This window comes from Oryx dammah, unplaced genomic scaffold (genome assembly GCF_014754425.2).
Source record: "Oryx dammah isolate SB20612 unplaced genomic scaffold, SCBI_Odam_1.1 HiC_scaffold_13, whole genome shotgun sequence".
NCBI classification, from domain to species: Eukaryota; Metazoa; Chordata; class Mammalia; order Artiodactyla; family Bovidae; genus Oryx; species Oryx dammah.
This window is the reverse complement of record NW_024070197.1, coordinates 40,425,951-40,438,296: the sequence shown is the minus strand read 5'-3', so window position 1 is coordinate 40,438,296 and position 12,346 is coordinate 40,425,951. Positions and strand designations below refer to the sequence as shown.

Genomic DNA, 12,346 nt, shown 5'->3' with positions numbered 1-12,346 from the left:
ATGTGAGAGTGTGTGTGTGTGTGTGAGGTGTATGTGAGAGTGTGTGTCTGTGTGAGGTATATGTGAGAATGTGTGTGTGTGTGTGTGTGTGTGAGGTGTATGTGAGAGTGTGGGTGTGAGGTGTATGTGAGAGTGTGGGTGTGAGGTGTATGTGAGAGTGTGGGTGTGAGGTGTATGTGAGAGTGTGTATGTGAGGTGTATGTGAGAGTGTGTGTGTGTGTGAGGTGTATGTGAGAGTGTGGGTGTGAGGTGTATGTGAGAGTGTGGGTGTGAGGTGCGTATGTCACCCAGAGTTGTGCCAGGTGACAGCCCTGTTAGGCCTCTCTCCCTTCTGTCACAATAAATCTACTTCAGGCCCCAGATTCTGTCAGAAGACGAGGGCTAGCAGCTAGCTAGACGAGGACAACAGCAAAGCAACCCCAGACCAGAAAGTATTCGAGGGCCTTCGGAACCTGCCTGCGGGCCCCCCTGCCCTGGGCAGAGCCCCCTCCCAGAGAGCAGAGGGCCGTCTCCTCAGCTCCCCTGGGGGAGTTGACAAGTACTCACTCAAGTCGCTCCTTTCGACTTATCAAGGTAACCACCAGAAGAACTAAAAATAACCCTGTAACTAGCCAAAAACTGGGGGTGGAAGTGGAGAAGAGTGAAGGAAGGAAGGAAAAATGGGAGGCAGGGAGGAGAGCTAGATTCCTCAGCTTTCACAGCTGTAGCTGTTAAACACCACTGAGAGCTGGCAGGTCAGGTTTTCTGGACATCACTGGGACAAACAAACAGAGATAGTTAACAGTGGGAGGGGGACAGGCCTGGGAGGAGGAGTCCACTATGAATTTTATACCTTTCCATACTGTTAAAAATTTTTTTTGCAATGGATTGATATTCTGATTAGTTAAGTGGCAATCATTTCAGTGGGGGGCGCAATTTGATGTCCAGAGGTGCCCCTGAGGGTAGTGGGGGGCTGGGAAGGGTCTGGACTAAGGCTGAGTAGGGGGCAGGGAGTGGGAGGGGAAGGGGGCACCCTCTCCAGGCCTGACTGGCCGGGGGCTGGGGGGGACACCTGGGTCAGAACCTATGATTCACGTGTGGACTTGGGCCTCTGGGCTCACATCCCCGCCACCAAGGTGTCCCAGGGGCTCCTCAGGGACTGGGGCCTGGGTCACTACCACCTGGGACTCACAGGACACAAGCGCTTGCCCCGGGGACGATCTAGGCGTGCAGCAGGGGAAGGCGAGCCCCTGGTTTGTCGGCTGTCCTCATGGCCAGTGGCCACATCCCAGTGTCTGTTAGTGGAAGCTGCCTTCTCGGTGCTGGCCTCCTCTACATGGGCACCATGGAGACCACCGTTTCTTACTCTCGGCGCTACTGACACTGTGGGTGTGATGTTTCTTTGCTGTGGAGGGCTGTACGATGTGTCTCTAGGAGTCAGCAGCATCCCTGGCCTCTACCCACTAGATGCCGGTAGCACCCCCTCACCAGGACAACTGAAAACCTCTCCAGACCACTGCTGGTGTGTCCTGGGGGGCAAAGGGGCCCCGGCTGAGAGGAGGCTGAGCAGATCAGTGTTGGAGCACATGCGTCTCATGCCCACTGAAAACCTGGGCACGAGTCTGTAAATGTGAGTGCGTTTCCTGAAAGCTGGAATGCAATCCCAGTGTTCAAACAGAAGACGCATCTCTGACCATTGAGGACCACTCCCTGGAGCCCCTGCTCCAGGGGCCAAGGACATGTAAACCTCCAGACGCCTGGAGTGACTAGGCTGTAGTGGGCAGTCATGTGGCCTCGCAGTCACTGGAAGGGCCACCTCTCTGCCCTCCCCTCTCTTGCCCACCCCCTCTCTCTGGCCTTCAGTGCTTCACCCTCTCCTTCTTTCCTGCCCTGAGGTCGATCTCTCCCCTCTGCCCTCTACTTTTCCTTATTAGTTGTAATGCAGTATTAAAGTGTATGCCTGACTATTTATTTCACTTATCTGATGGTTACATATTCCTTATTTTTAAAGACAGAGGAATGGAAAGCTTATTTTCTCAAAAAGAAAACCACATAAGTTATTTTCTGCCTATGTTGCCCTTGATTAGTACTTACGGGGTCAAGGATTCTCCAGGGGAAAAAAAAGGTTGCTGCACTGAAAACCTTCCTTCTGGGGGGGCCCGGCCCACTCCAGGGCAGGCGGGTGATGGCCCCGGCCCTCTGGGAGCCCTGCTGTTAGCTGTCTCTTGTGCCTCCGACTTCCCTGGCCTCCTTCTCATCCTGGGGGGCAGGGGACGGGCAGGAGGAGATGTCCCTTCTCCTTCCTTCCTGACATCCAAGGCAAAGCATCTCACAGCGGTTCCAACCTCAGCCCAGGACGCCTTCTTGCCCCATGCTGCCCGCCCCAAGCGCCTTCCACGCTACATCGCTGCCCTGCTGGCAGCCTCCCACCTGCCCAGGAAACTCACTATTTGGCAGAGTCGTTGAGCTGATACTCCCGAGACCTGTTGAAGCACTCTTGGATCCCCGAGTCGCCCCAGAGTCTCATCATGGCAGAGAGCAACTCTGGAGAGAAGGGCTCCGTGTCTTCCATCCGACTCACCACGTCACACACCATCTTGGCATCAGCCTGTGAGGAGATGAGGACACGGACAGAGTCTTTTATTTGTAGGCACAATGACCACTGGTCGGTGACCCCAGTCTTGAGTCCTTTGAACCCCACCACCCTCCAAGAGAGCGAGAGAGACAGACATCCCCCTCCCCTGCAGGCCATGGCTCATGGCTCAGGAAGTGAGCAGCAGGTGGCAATCTGCAGGTGGCCCTCGGGGTGGGAAAGACGCGAAGGAAGGGGGCACAGTCAACCCCTGGAAGGTGCACAGCTGACGTGCTAAGTTGCTTCAGTTGTGTCTGACTCTGTGCAACCCCACAGATTGCAGCCTGCCAGGCTTCTCTGTCCATGGGTCTCTACCAAGGTATATAGGGGGCAAAGCCTTCGGTGGAAACTTTCAGAATCGAGCTGTCCGGCTCAGTAGCTATTCACGCGTCAGGGCCTGTCTAATGCAGCAGGTCAACGTGAAGGTGCAGGCGCTGTGTCCCCTACCGCATGCCTGCCCTGGGAAGGAAGCTGCAACTAGCCTGGAGGCCAGCAGGCCACGCCCATGGTGCCAGCCCAGACCCAGCTCCCTAGGGTCAGTGTCCCACAGACCCCAGCCCTCAGATTCCCAAGCCTCCCACCAGGAGGGCCTGGGTCCCGGCCCCTCTCTAGCACCTGAGCCTCTCCTGCGGGCAGCCACCAGAAAGCTGGCCCTGGGACCCAGGCACTGAGTGCCTTGAGCAGGCGGTGACTCAGGGAGGCAGGGGTGGGTGAGCAGGGGTGGTGCCTCCACCTGGGGCTAAAAACAGGCCTATGAGTCGGCCCACACACTGATGCTGCTCCGTGTGCCCGTGTGACCTCGGGAAGGCTCACCCGTGTGAGGAATGACTGGGAAAAACCTGGCCAGTTTCCCAAACTTCTTCCGTTGGACCCCACTGTCAAGGTTTCTGCCTGATCCAGAGAGTAGGGGACCAGAGGGTGGTGGGCAGGGCCAGACTTCCTGCTAGGGGGAGACACCCTCCCACCTAGAGCCATGTTATGCCTCAGCCAGGCCACTAGAGGGTGTGGTTTAGAAACCTGCGCCTGCAGGAGCCACTTGGTGCTCCTCTGTCTGACGTGGAATCCTGGGAACTGCACTCCAGTGGGATGTGGTGCATGGTTAGGGGAAGGGCAGCCTGGAGCTGTCCTCCTGGCTCTGCCTCATCACCAAGGTGTGGTGGTGGCAGGGGTCCTGTGCTGGTGACACCTCTCGATCGGCCCTTGCTCTCCCTTCCGTCTCCCCAGCTCAGTGCATGGCACCACTATCGGCCCAGCCACTAAGACTCAAGTCACCCACCTCCATCCCCATATCCACTTCTCCCCATCTCTTCTGGGACACCCCTGAGTCCAAGCCACTCCCCGTCTCTTCCTGGCTGTTCCTGCCCCTCCTCCCAAGGGTTCCTTGCCTCCCTCTTGCTTCTCTTCTGTCTGTCTTCCACACCACAGTCAGCAGGGAGGCTGTAGAAAAAGAACTCCCCATTTTTCCAACTGGGGATACTGATATCCAACTTAAAGATGGCATCCCCTGTTTTTGCTTGTGGCAAAAATGTATGCACCCCTTTTCTCTCACTTCTTCCTTCCTGAAACCTGTGATGGCTGGAGCTCTAGCAGCCATCACGGATCATGAAGATAAGATCTATACCCGAGGGACAGTGGACTGGCGATCTAAAAACAGTCAGGTCCTCGACAACTCTGTAGACACTCCATACCTTCCACATTTTTCTTTTTCTTACTTTTACTTTTTGTTTTTTTTTAACTTCTAGCTCATTTAAATCACTGTTTTCTAGGTCTCAGATATTCACAGTCAAACCTAATTCTAATGGATACAATAACTCTCTCTGTTTAAACTCTCAATAGCTTCCCATTATTTCTAAATTCCAAACTCCTTACCATGACCTCCAAAGCCCAGGCCTGACTGCTCTCTGTTCAACCCACCTCCCAACTGTCCCCTCTCCTGGTCCTCTAAGCACACAGCCTTTCCTCTGTTCCCCAAGCAGTCAGGGTCATCTTGCCTCAGGGTGCTCCACCCAGCCAGCCCATCCTTCCCGGGCTCTGCCCCTCTCCATCTTCATGGCACTTGCTCAGGGAAGCCCTCCTCTGCGCCCCCAGGTAGAGGCTGGTGCACCAACCACGCCATACGTCACAGCTGGTGTTGCATGTGCCTGTCCCTCGGCTTTCTGCTTATTCAGGGCAACCCCATCTCACAACGCTCTGTACACAGTTGGTGCTCTGCAGTATTTGTGAGATGCACGGGTCCTTGGCATCTTACTACCAGGCATGACCCAGTTTCTCACTCCATCCACTATATCTCCCAAGTCTTCTAATCTCGTCCGTCTCAACAACAGTGTGTCTAGGTCAACCACAGCAACAGCTCTGCTGGGGAGCCATCCTGTTTAGCAGATGGGGAGATTGAGGCTCAAGGTCACTTGCTGCTAAGTGGGAGAGCCTGGGCCCAGGGTTACCCCCACTGTGCTCCAGGGGACAGCCCTGGACTTTCCTGGGCCCAGGGTTAATCCCCACTGTGCTCTAGCAGACAGCCCTGGACTTGCCTGGACCCAGAGTTAAACCTACTGTGCTCCAGGAGACAGCCCTGGGCTTGCATCTCAGACACTGGTGCCCAGCCCAGCCCCTCACCTCACCACCCTGAGCAAAGGTGTGGGCAATGGGTAAGAGAGAAGGAAGGGTGAGGGTGGCGGGAGGGAGGGGTCATGCCAATGCACCTGGAGGACTGTGGTAGCTGCCAGGCCTGGCCAGCCTTGTGGGGGTCAAGCTAACAAGCAATTAATAGAGCCAGAGGGGGCCCCTTGTCCCTTTGTCTTCCTGCCTTTGGGGCCCTGGGAAGGTGGGACTCACACTGGGCCTGACCTTCCTGTCTGAGTCCCCTCCTGGGTCAGTGGAGGGGGGGCGCATTTTCCCACACCTTGCTCTCAGCTACAGTCCCCATGGCGCTGCCCCTCTCACTGGCCAGAGCATGCCCAGCTGTCCTGGTAGCAGGGGGTGTGACACAGCAGATGCATGGACCGGGGCAGCCCCACCTGTGCAGATTTGCTCAGTGGAGGATGCTGGAGCAAGCTTCTGTAGAAAGCACACCCTGTGCTGCCCCTGGTGGCGGCAGCCAGCTCCGAGGTGGCTGCAGAGGCCCCAGTCCCTCTGATCTGCACCCTCTTCTGCTGGACGGCTGCCTCCTCCCCGGTGGGGCTTCCAGTCCCTCCTTTTCTGATACCAGAGCCTCTGCTCCCCTGAAGGGGAGCACTCCTCCCCAACTCAGCCTGAGCAGTCTGGGTGGGGTGGTCTCTGTCCCATGGTCTCGGCGTGGACACACAGTCTGGGCCTGGCCAATCCGTCCCTCTGCCCTTAGTGAGCAGTTCCCGGTGGACAAAGAATCCTAATCCGTCAAGTGAGACTAACCTGACCAGCCCCAGGACACCTGCATAAACTATCAGGAGAGACCCTCCAAGGAAGGACCCACCTGAATGTGGAGCCATCCCTGAGGAAAGCAGGGCTGAGAGAGGGAAGCACCCCGAGTCCCGATGACACGTCAACACCTGGATCCAGCTGTACCTGCAGCCACACACATCTCTGGCTTTCCAGTTACCTCCATCAATCAATCCTCTGACTCTTTCTTAACCCAGTTGAGGATGTGTTTTTTGTTTGGTTGGTATACTTTTGCACAATAACCTCAAAGAGTGCTACACTTCCTGGTGTATTGAGACCAATACCAGGCTCACCTCCTCCAGGCAGACCCCTCCCATTACTGTGGTCCACACAGTTCCTCTGGCATCTGACTCCCTTCCCCTTTTCCTGTCTGGACCATACCCTGGGCACATGCACAGGCCCACGTGCTGTGCTAGTTCCTGTGGGGGGAGCACCAAGACGGGTTGGGGGCACTGGCCACGTCCCAGGGGCTGTCTGCTGGGCTCCTGGAGACAGTTCTACACAGGAGCTGAGGGAGGCTGTCCACTGACGCCGTGCCCAGTGGTCCTGCGTGGTGGGCTGAGTGCAGGACATTCGTCACTGCGGGCGCTATCACACACCGCAGGCCCGGGCTGATTATTGCCACTGCTACAGACGAGTGTCTAACATGCCCCTGTAGGGCACCACTCTCACTGAGGGTCACAGTCAGGGAGCTATCTGCTGGCCCAGGGCCAGGGAAACAGCGGTGAGGGAGCGGGCCCTTCTTTCCTCCATGGCCTCCAGGGCCGGAGGGGCGCTCCCAGTGAATGTGCGAGATGCCGCGTTTCCTCAGACACACATGCCCGTGGCGTGGGTCCAGCAGGCACAAAGTGCCCAGTGTGCCCGGCCCTCCACGGCCACCATTGTCCACCTGCCGGGGCTGCCCACGCTGTGGCGTCCGGTTCCCATGCCCCCCTGACCCCCAACAAGTCTCCCTCCTTTTCCCACAGCCCTGTTTGGTCACTCCTGCCCTGGGCTTCTAGTTTGTTCCATGTGGACTTTGGGAGGCTCAGGCCACAGGCTCAAGGCTCCATCTACAACTGGGCTCCTGGCTTGAGTGGGGTCTTAACCTCTCTGAGGCTCAGCGTCCTCCCCTAAACACCAGGGTGGCGGTCTCACCACTTTCTTCACAGGGCTCCCTCCTGTCGTGGGAGCAGGCAGAGGGCACTAGCGCAGGACGGCCTGAGGGGCGGGCCAGGCCGGGCCCCACCTCCCCAGCTGCCTGGAGACCAGAGGAGGCCAACCTGGCCCCCTCAGGACGCCTGGAGGCCGGGACGATGGAAGGGGTGAGAGGTTGAGAAACGCGTGTCTGGGACCCTATGTTTCAGACAATGAACTGCAGGCAAGATGCCGTTCTGATAGGCTTTGGATCAGGCGGCTCGGGGCACAGGAGAGTCTGTGAGTAACTCTCAGGGCCACCTGCAGGATTCTCCTCACCAGGGCCAGTGATTTAAAATCAGCATCGACACTTCTTTTCATCAGAGCCGGTACAAGGTTTCTGGCTAAGTGATATCTTAATGTTCACACACACTTGGAAAGCAGCGCCCATGATGCAGGGGCCAGTTGGTGGGGCTGCCCACTGGCGTCCATGGCTGAGGGGCTCTCCTTCCTGAAAGCCATCTCCACACTACGAGGAGGGCTGGAGGCTCCCGTGGCCGGGCCCGTCTCCCACGTCCTGGACCACAAGAGAGCCCCCCACACCCACTTCTCTTGCCTAATGTCTCCTGTTCACCCTTCTCAGAGATGTGGCTGGTGCCTGCCTGTTCTGTGCCACACCGGGGGTGATTGTGGGGTGACCAAGGGAAGCGGGAATCAGCCTGGCTGAGCCACTGGCAACCAATACCACACACATCTGCTCACACGCCAGGCACTGAAGGGCCTTGCCAGCCTTTGCTGCTGCCACCGCCACCCCCCACCCACCGTGGACGCATCGTCTGAAACTGGGACGGCCGAGTGCATGATAAGAACTTGGTCTGCAACACTCCTCCCTTCTCTTCAGAGCAAAGGGGCTTAGAGCTAAAGTACAAAAAAGATCCTTTCCCTCTCAAGAGACAAAATGCAAAGGATATGGGAGGGGGGAGCGAACAGGGATTTTCAGTCAGGTGACCCAGGTTCAATGCTGGCTCTGCTGCTTTTCAGACCTGTGACCTTGGACAGACTGCTTAACCTCCCTGAGCTTCTGCTCTCGTTAGTCCCCACCTCACGGGGCTGTTTGTGCAGATGAAAGGCTAAATTGATGTGACACAGCTCTGCAACATAAAGAGCCCTGCAAATGTTAGTTATTATAAGAAAAGATGAGGTCCCTGAGACACAAACAACAAGCTGACGTAAAATTAGCCTGCTTTGTACAAGGCTTCTCAGGCAAGCAGGATAATCTTGATAACAATAATCATAGTAATTATAATAATAACCCCTTCCGTTTGAGGAGCTGCTTTGGATCTTTCAGAGTTTTCCTCCTCTAATCTTTTAGGCCAAGTGAAGTCTGAGCGTGTGCATGTGTGTACACACACACACAGTCCTCTGGTTGCAAAGTCTCCATCCTGCAGTAGCTTCAGCTCCCGTCGGGGGGCAGGAGTGCACAGGCCAACAGGAGGCGCGGGGCTGCTGCACAAGCCCAGCCCAAGAGCCCAGGTAGCCAGGCCGGGGGTATGGACTCTGTTCCTCGAGTGAAAGGGGCTGAGAGAGCCCTGCTGCTGGAGGCCCAGCCTGTGTGCTGCAAGGTCAGCAGGTGGAGACTGGCAGGCGGCACCTTTCCAGGCACTTTGTTCATGTCATCCAGATCTGAGCATCTCAGGAAACGCTGTGGTCCAGGTCTCTCCCTTTCTCGCTGCCACTGGGGTGAGGAAGAGAGGAGGGCACTCCCTCACCCCTGCTTCCCTGGCCCTCGGCTGGCAGACGGCTCCCAGCTGTGACTCTCAGTGGACGTGGTCCCCCCCAGGGGTACTTTAGACATTCGTGAGGGGTTTTCTTTGTTGGTGACAAAACCTGGGGCACTATAGGCAATTAGCAGTTGGGGGCTGTGCACGCATGGGGCTCTTTCTTTGCTGGGACTTAGCAAAGGCCTGTACCTGAGCAAGCTGTCAGGCAGACAGGGTCTCTAGGAGAGCTGGAGGACCCCACAGGTCTACCATCTGTCTCAGTGAAGGGAGCCTTCTTGTCTCCCTGGAAAGATCCAACAGCAGAACCAAGGATTTGCTGCTGTTTCTAATCTTGCCTCCTTTCGGCTGTGCCCATCCCTTCTCCCACCAGCCATCCATCCACACATCCCACGGCCCCATCCAGGGTACCTACGTCCTCAACGTCATGTGTCCACCCACCCATGACATCATCACCCATCAGCCACCCTGTTCATCTATCAACTTACTCCCATACCCACCCGGTCACCCCTCGCCTCCCGTCTGTCCTTTCATAGTGTCTGCCTGTCCGTCCCTTTGTTCTTCACGTCTGCACCCTCTTCATTCCTTTCACTCCTCTCTGATCTGAGTAGCCATCCACCTGTTCATCCACCCAGTCACTCACTTATCCACCGTATGCACACCCACTACCCAGCAGGGTCCCTGCCTTAAGAACTTTCATGTTCACCAGGAAGAGAAATCTTTAGGCATAGGGAGAGGCAGCCTGCCTCTCCCCAGCCCCAAACACATCGGGGGAGAACTGCCCCCTTGACAGCCCCTCACTCTGTCCTGAGGTCTGGTCTTTGTCAGGAGCCCAGGGCCTTGTAAAGGAAGACTCTCCTAAGGCCTCCAGCTGGGTCTACTGGGCTCCTCAGGGATGTATTTGTCCTAAGCCCCTCTGAGAGCTTTCTCTGTTTGGGGCCTAGGCTGCTTCTGAAGGGGTGGTTGGTGGGGGGGAGGCTGGATTTTCTAAAGAACCTTACTTATTTTATTTTTAATCAATCTTTTAAAATTTTTAATTTATTTCTGGCTGTGCTGGGTCTTTACTGCTGTGTGTGGGCTTCCCGTCGTTGCTGAGTGTGTGCTCTAGAGCACGCGGGCTCAACAGTTGTGGGGTGCATAAGCTTAGCTGCCCTGAAGCATGTGGACTTGGGATCAAACCCGTGACTCCTGCGTTGGCAGGCAGATTCTTAACCACTGGGCCACTAGGTAAGTCCCAAGAATCTCACTTTCTGAAGGATCACACCCTTTTCAGTCTCAAAACCCTTGGATCTTCCAATTGTTTATAGAAGCAGCTTTGCCCGCTGGTTTACTATGTATCTTCAAGAACCAGGGGTTGTGGGGATGGGGTGGGGGTGGGGGTGACTTTGACCTGAGTTCCAGCTCTCACATCCCTAAAAGTTTCCACTCAGAAGCCGTGTGGCAGCCCCTGTGACTGGTGTGGTTTCCCACCCCTGGCCCTGGCCCAAGCTCAGTAGAAAGACCAGTGCTACAGCAGCGAATGTCTGCTCAGCAGGCTGGCTGAGCCCAGGACTGGGCGCCGGGGACACGGGCAACAGCAGGGTCTGGAAACTGCCTCCCCACTTCCCACCCCGAGCCTGCGGTCCGATGGGGGCGCAGACACACCAACCAGGCTCTGGAGTCAGGAGGCTCCGAGGAGGAGGCAGTCGCTGAGTGAGGGCCACTCAAGGACAGTGCTGCGGGCAGGGCAGGCGAGAGGGGTCCATCTGGAAGACAGGCAGTCGTGGGTCGGCTGTGCCCCCAAGGCAGGCACCGCTCAGAGACTGGCCTTCCCTGAGAGGGGAATTAAAAGGGGAAGCTACGGGCCTTGCCAGGGGGCATCAGACATCCCTTGGGCCATCAACAGGGCCTGTGGACAATGGTGGGTTCAGAGTCCACGCAGCCCTTAGACATGAAATGAAGAATGGCACCCAAGCCCACACGAGTGGTCCAGGAGCCCACACACAGACTGAGCCAGCATGAACTGTGGACCTCCCACCCCCAGGGCAGAGGCTGGGCGCAGCCTGGGCCATCGACGGGTGGCTTGGGGAGGAAGCCTTACTGAGCGGATGCTAACCCTCCCCGAGGGTGGGGCCAGGGACATTTTCGGGCCCCCAGTCCTCTCGCCAGCTTTGCGGTTCTTAGGTGAAGCTGCTATGTGCATCTCCTAAAGCCTCCTTAGCAGAGGTTCGGGGCAGGGAGACTGGCGGGTATGGGGCAGGGTAACACCGAGGCCCGGAGAAGGCGAAGGCACCCCACTCCAGTACTCTTGCCTGGAAAATTCCAAGGACGGAGGAGCTTGGTAGGCTGCAGTCCATGGAGTCACTAAGAGTCGGACATGACTGAGCGACTTCACTTTCACTTTTCATTTTCATGCATTGGAGAAGGAAATGGCAACCCACTCCAGTGTTCTTGCCTGGAGAATCCCAAGGACGGGGGAGCCTGGTGGGCTGCCGTCTATGGGGTCACAAAGAGTCGGACACCACTGAAGCAACTTAGCAGCAGCAGCAACACCAAGGCCAGTGTAGATGGGGTCGAGCAGGGACTGCAGAGGTGACGGCCGGCCAGAGCACAGGGGGGTGTCCTGGGAGGGTGACTGGCACAGCCAGGGGGTGTAAGGTGGCGGCTGTCCTAGCTGCCCAGGGGTGGTGGTGTGTTTATGTCACCACGGCTTCTGGTCACCTCAGATCCCGAGGATAGAGTGGGCATGCACGCTTGTCCAAGACCCTAATTACGACCTCATGTGGTGCCACTTTCTCCTGGTGCCCTTCTCCCCTGGGTGGGTCCAGACCTGCAGTCTATGTTCCTGTGTGGCCTTCTAAATGGGGGCCGGGGTGGGGGGTGTGCGGAGGACAGCTGAAGCACCAAGCAGGCTCTATTCAGGCCAAAATAAACCTTAAGGTGAGTGGGGCAGACATTCCCACAGCCTCACCCTCTGCCTCCTGAGCTCAATGTTCTAAGACAGGAGAAAAGAACTAAAATTGGATAGGCTAAGTTTCTAAGAAACGAACAAGGGCAGAATGAAATTACCCACACAGAGCTCAGTCAAAGGGAAAGACAAGTGATAACGGCCAAGCTCGGCTCTTCAGAACGCACAGTGACGATGCTGAGGAGTTTAATTACAGCCGCCTCGGCTGTGAGATATTAACACACAATTATGGAAGAGAAAAGATGGAAGCTGGAGCAGTGTGCAGATGGCAGGGGTGACAGGAGGCTGGTGGGCCCTGGGGACAGCAAGCTTGGTGGGTGGTTCCTCTCCTCAGGCTTATTTGCTGACACCCCCTTCTCTTTCCTTGTCTCTTCAATGGGGACATCAGTCCCCGCGCCATCCGCTAAAGTGATGAGGTGATGTTTTCGTTTGACAAGGAGCACGTCACCTGCCTTCAGGACCTGAGGGACACAGCCCAGG

The 12,346-nt window shown here is 56.6% G+C and overlaps 1 protein-coding gene across 4 annotated transcripts in view; it reads right to left on the bottom strand.

Moving 5' to 3' along the window:
- The window catches only part of GNAO1 (G protein subunit alpha o1), a 182,876-nt gene that overhangs the window by 24,095 nt on the left and 146,435 nt on the right, over window positions 1–12,346 (bottom strand). For all 4 annotated transcript variants that reach the window (XM_040254026.1, XM_040254024.1, XM_040254027.1 and 1 more), the window contains exon 4: window positions 2,427–2,587. In XM_040254026.1, the coding sequence (XP_040109960.1) occupies window positions 2,427–2,587 (161 nt within the window). The remainder of the gene's footprint in view (window positions 1–2,426; window positions 2,588–12,346) is intronic.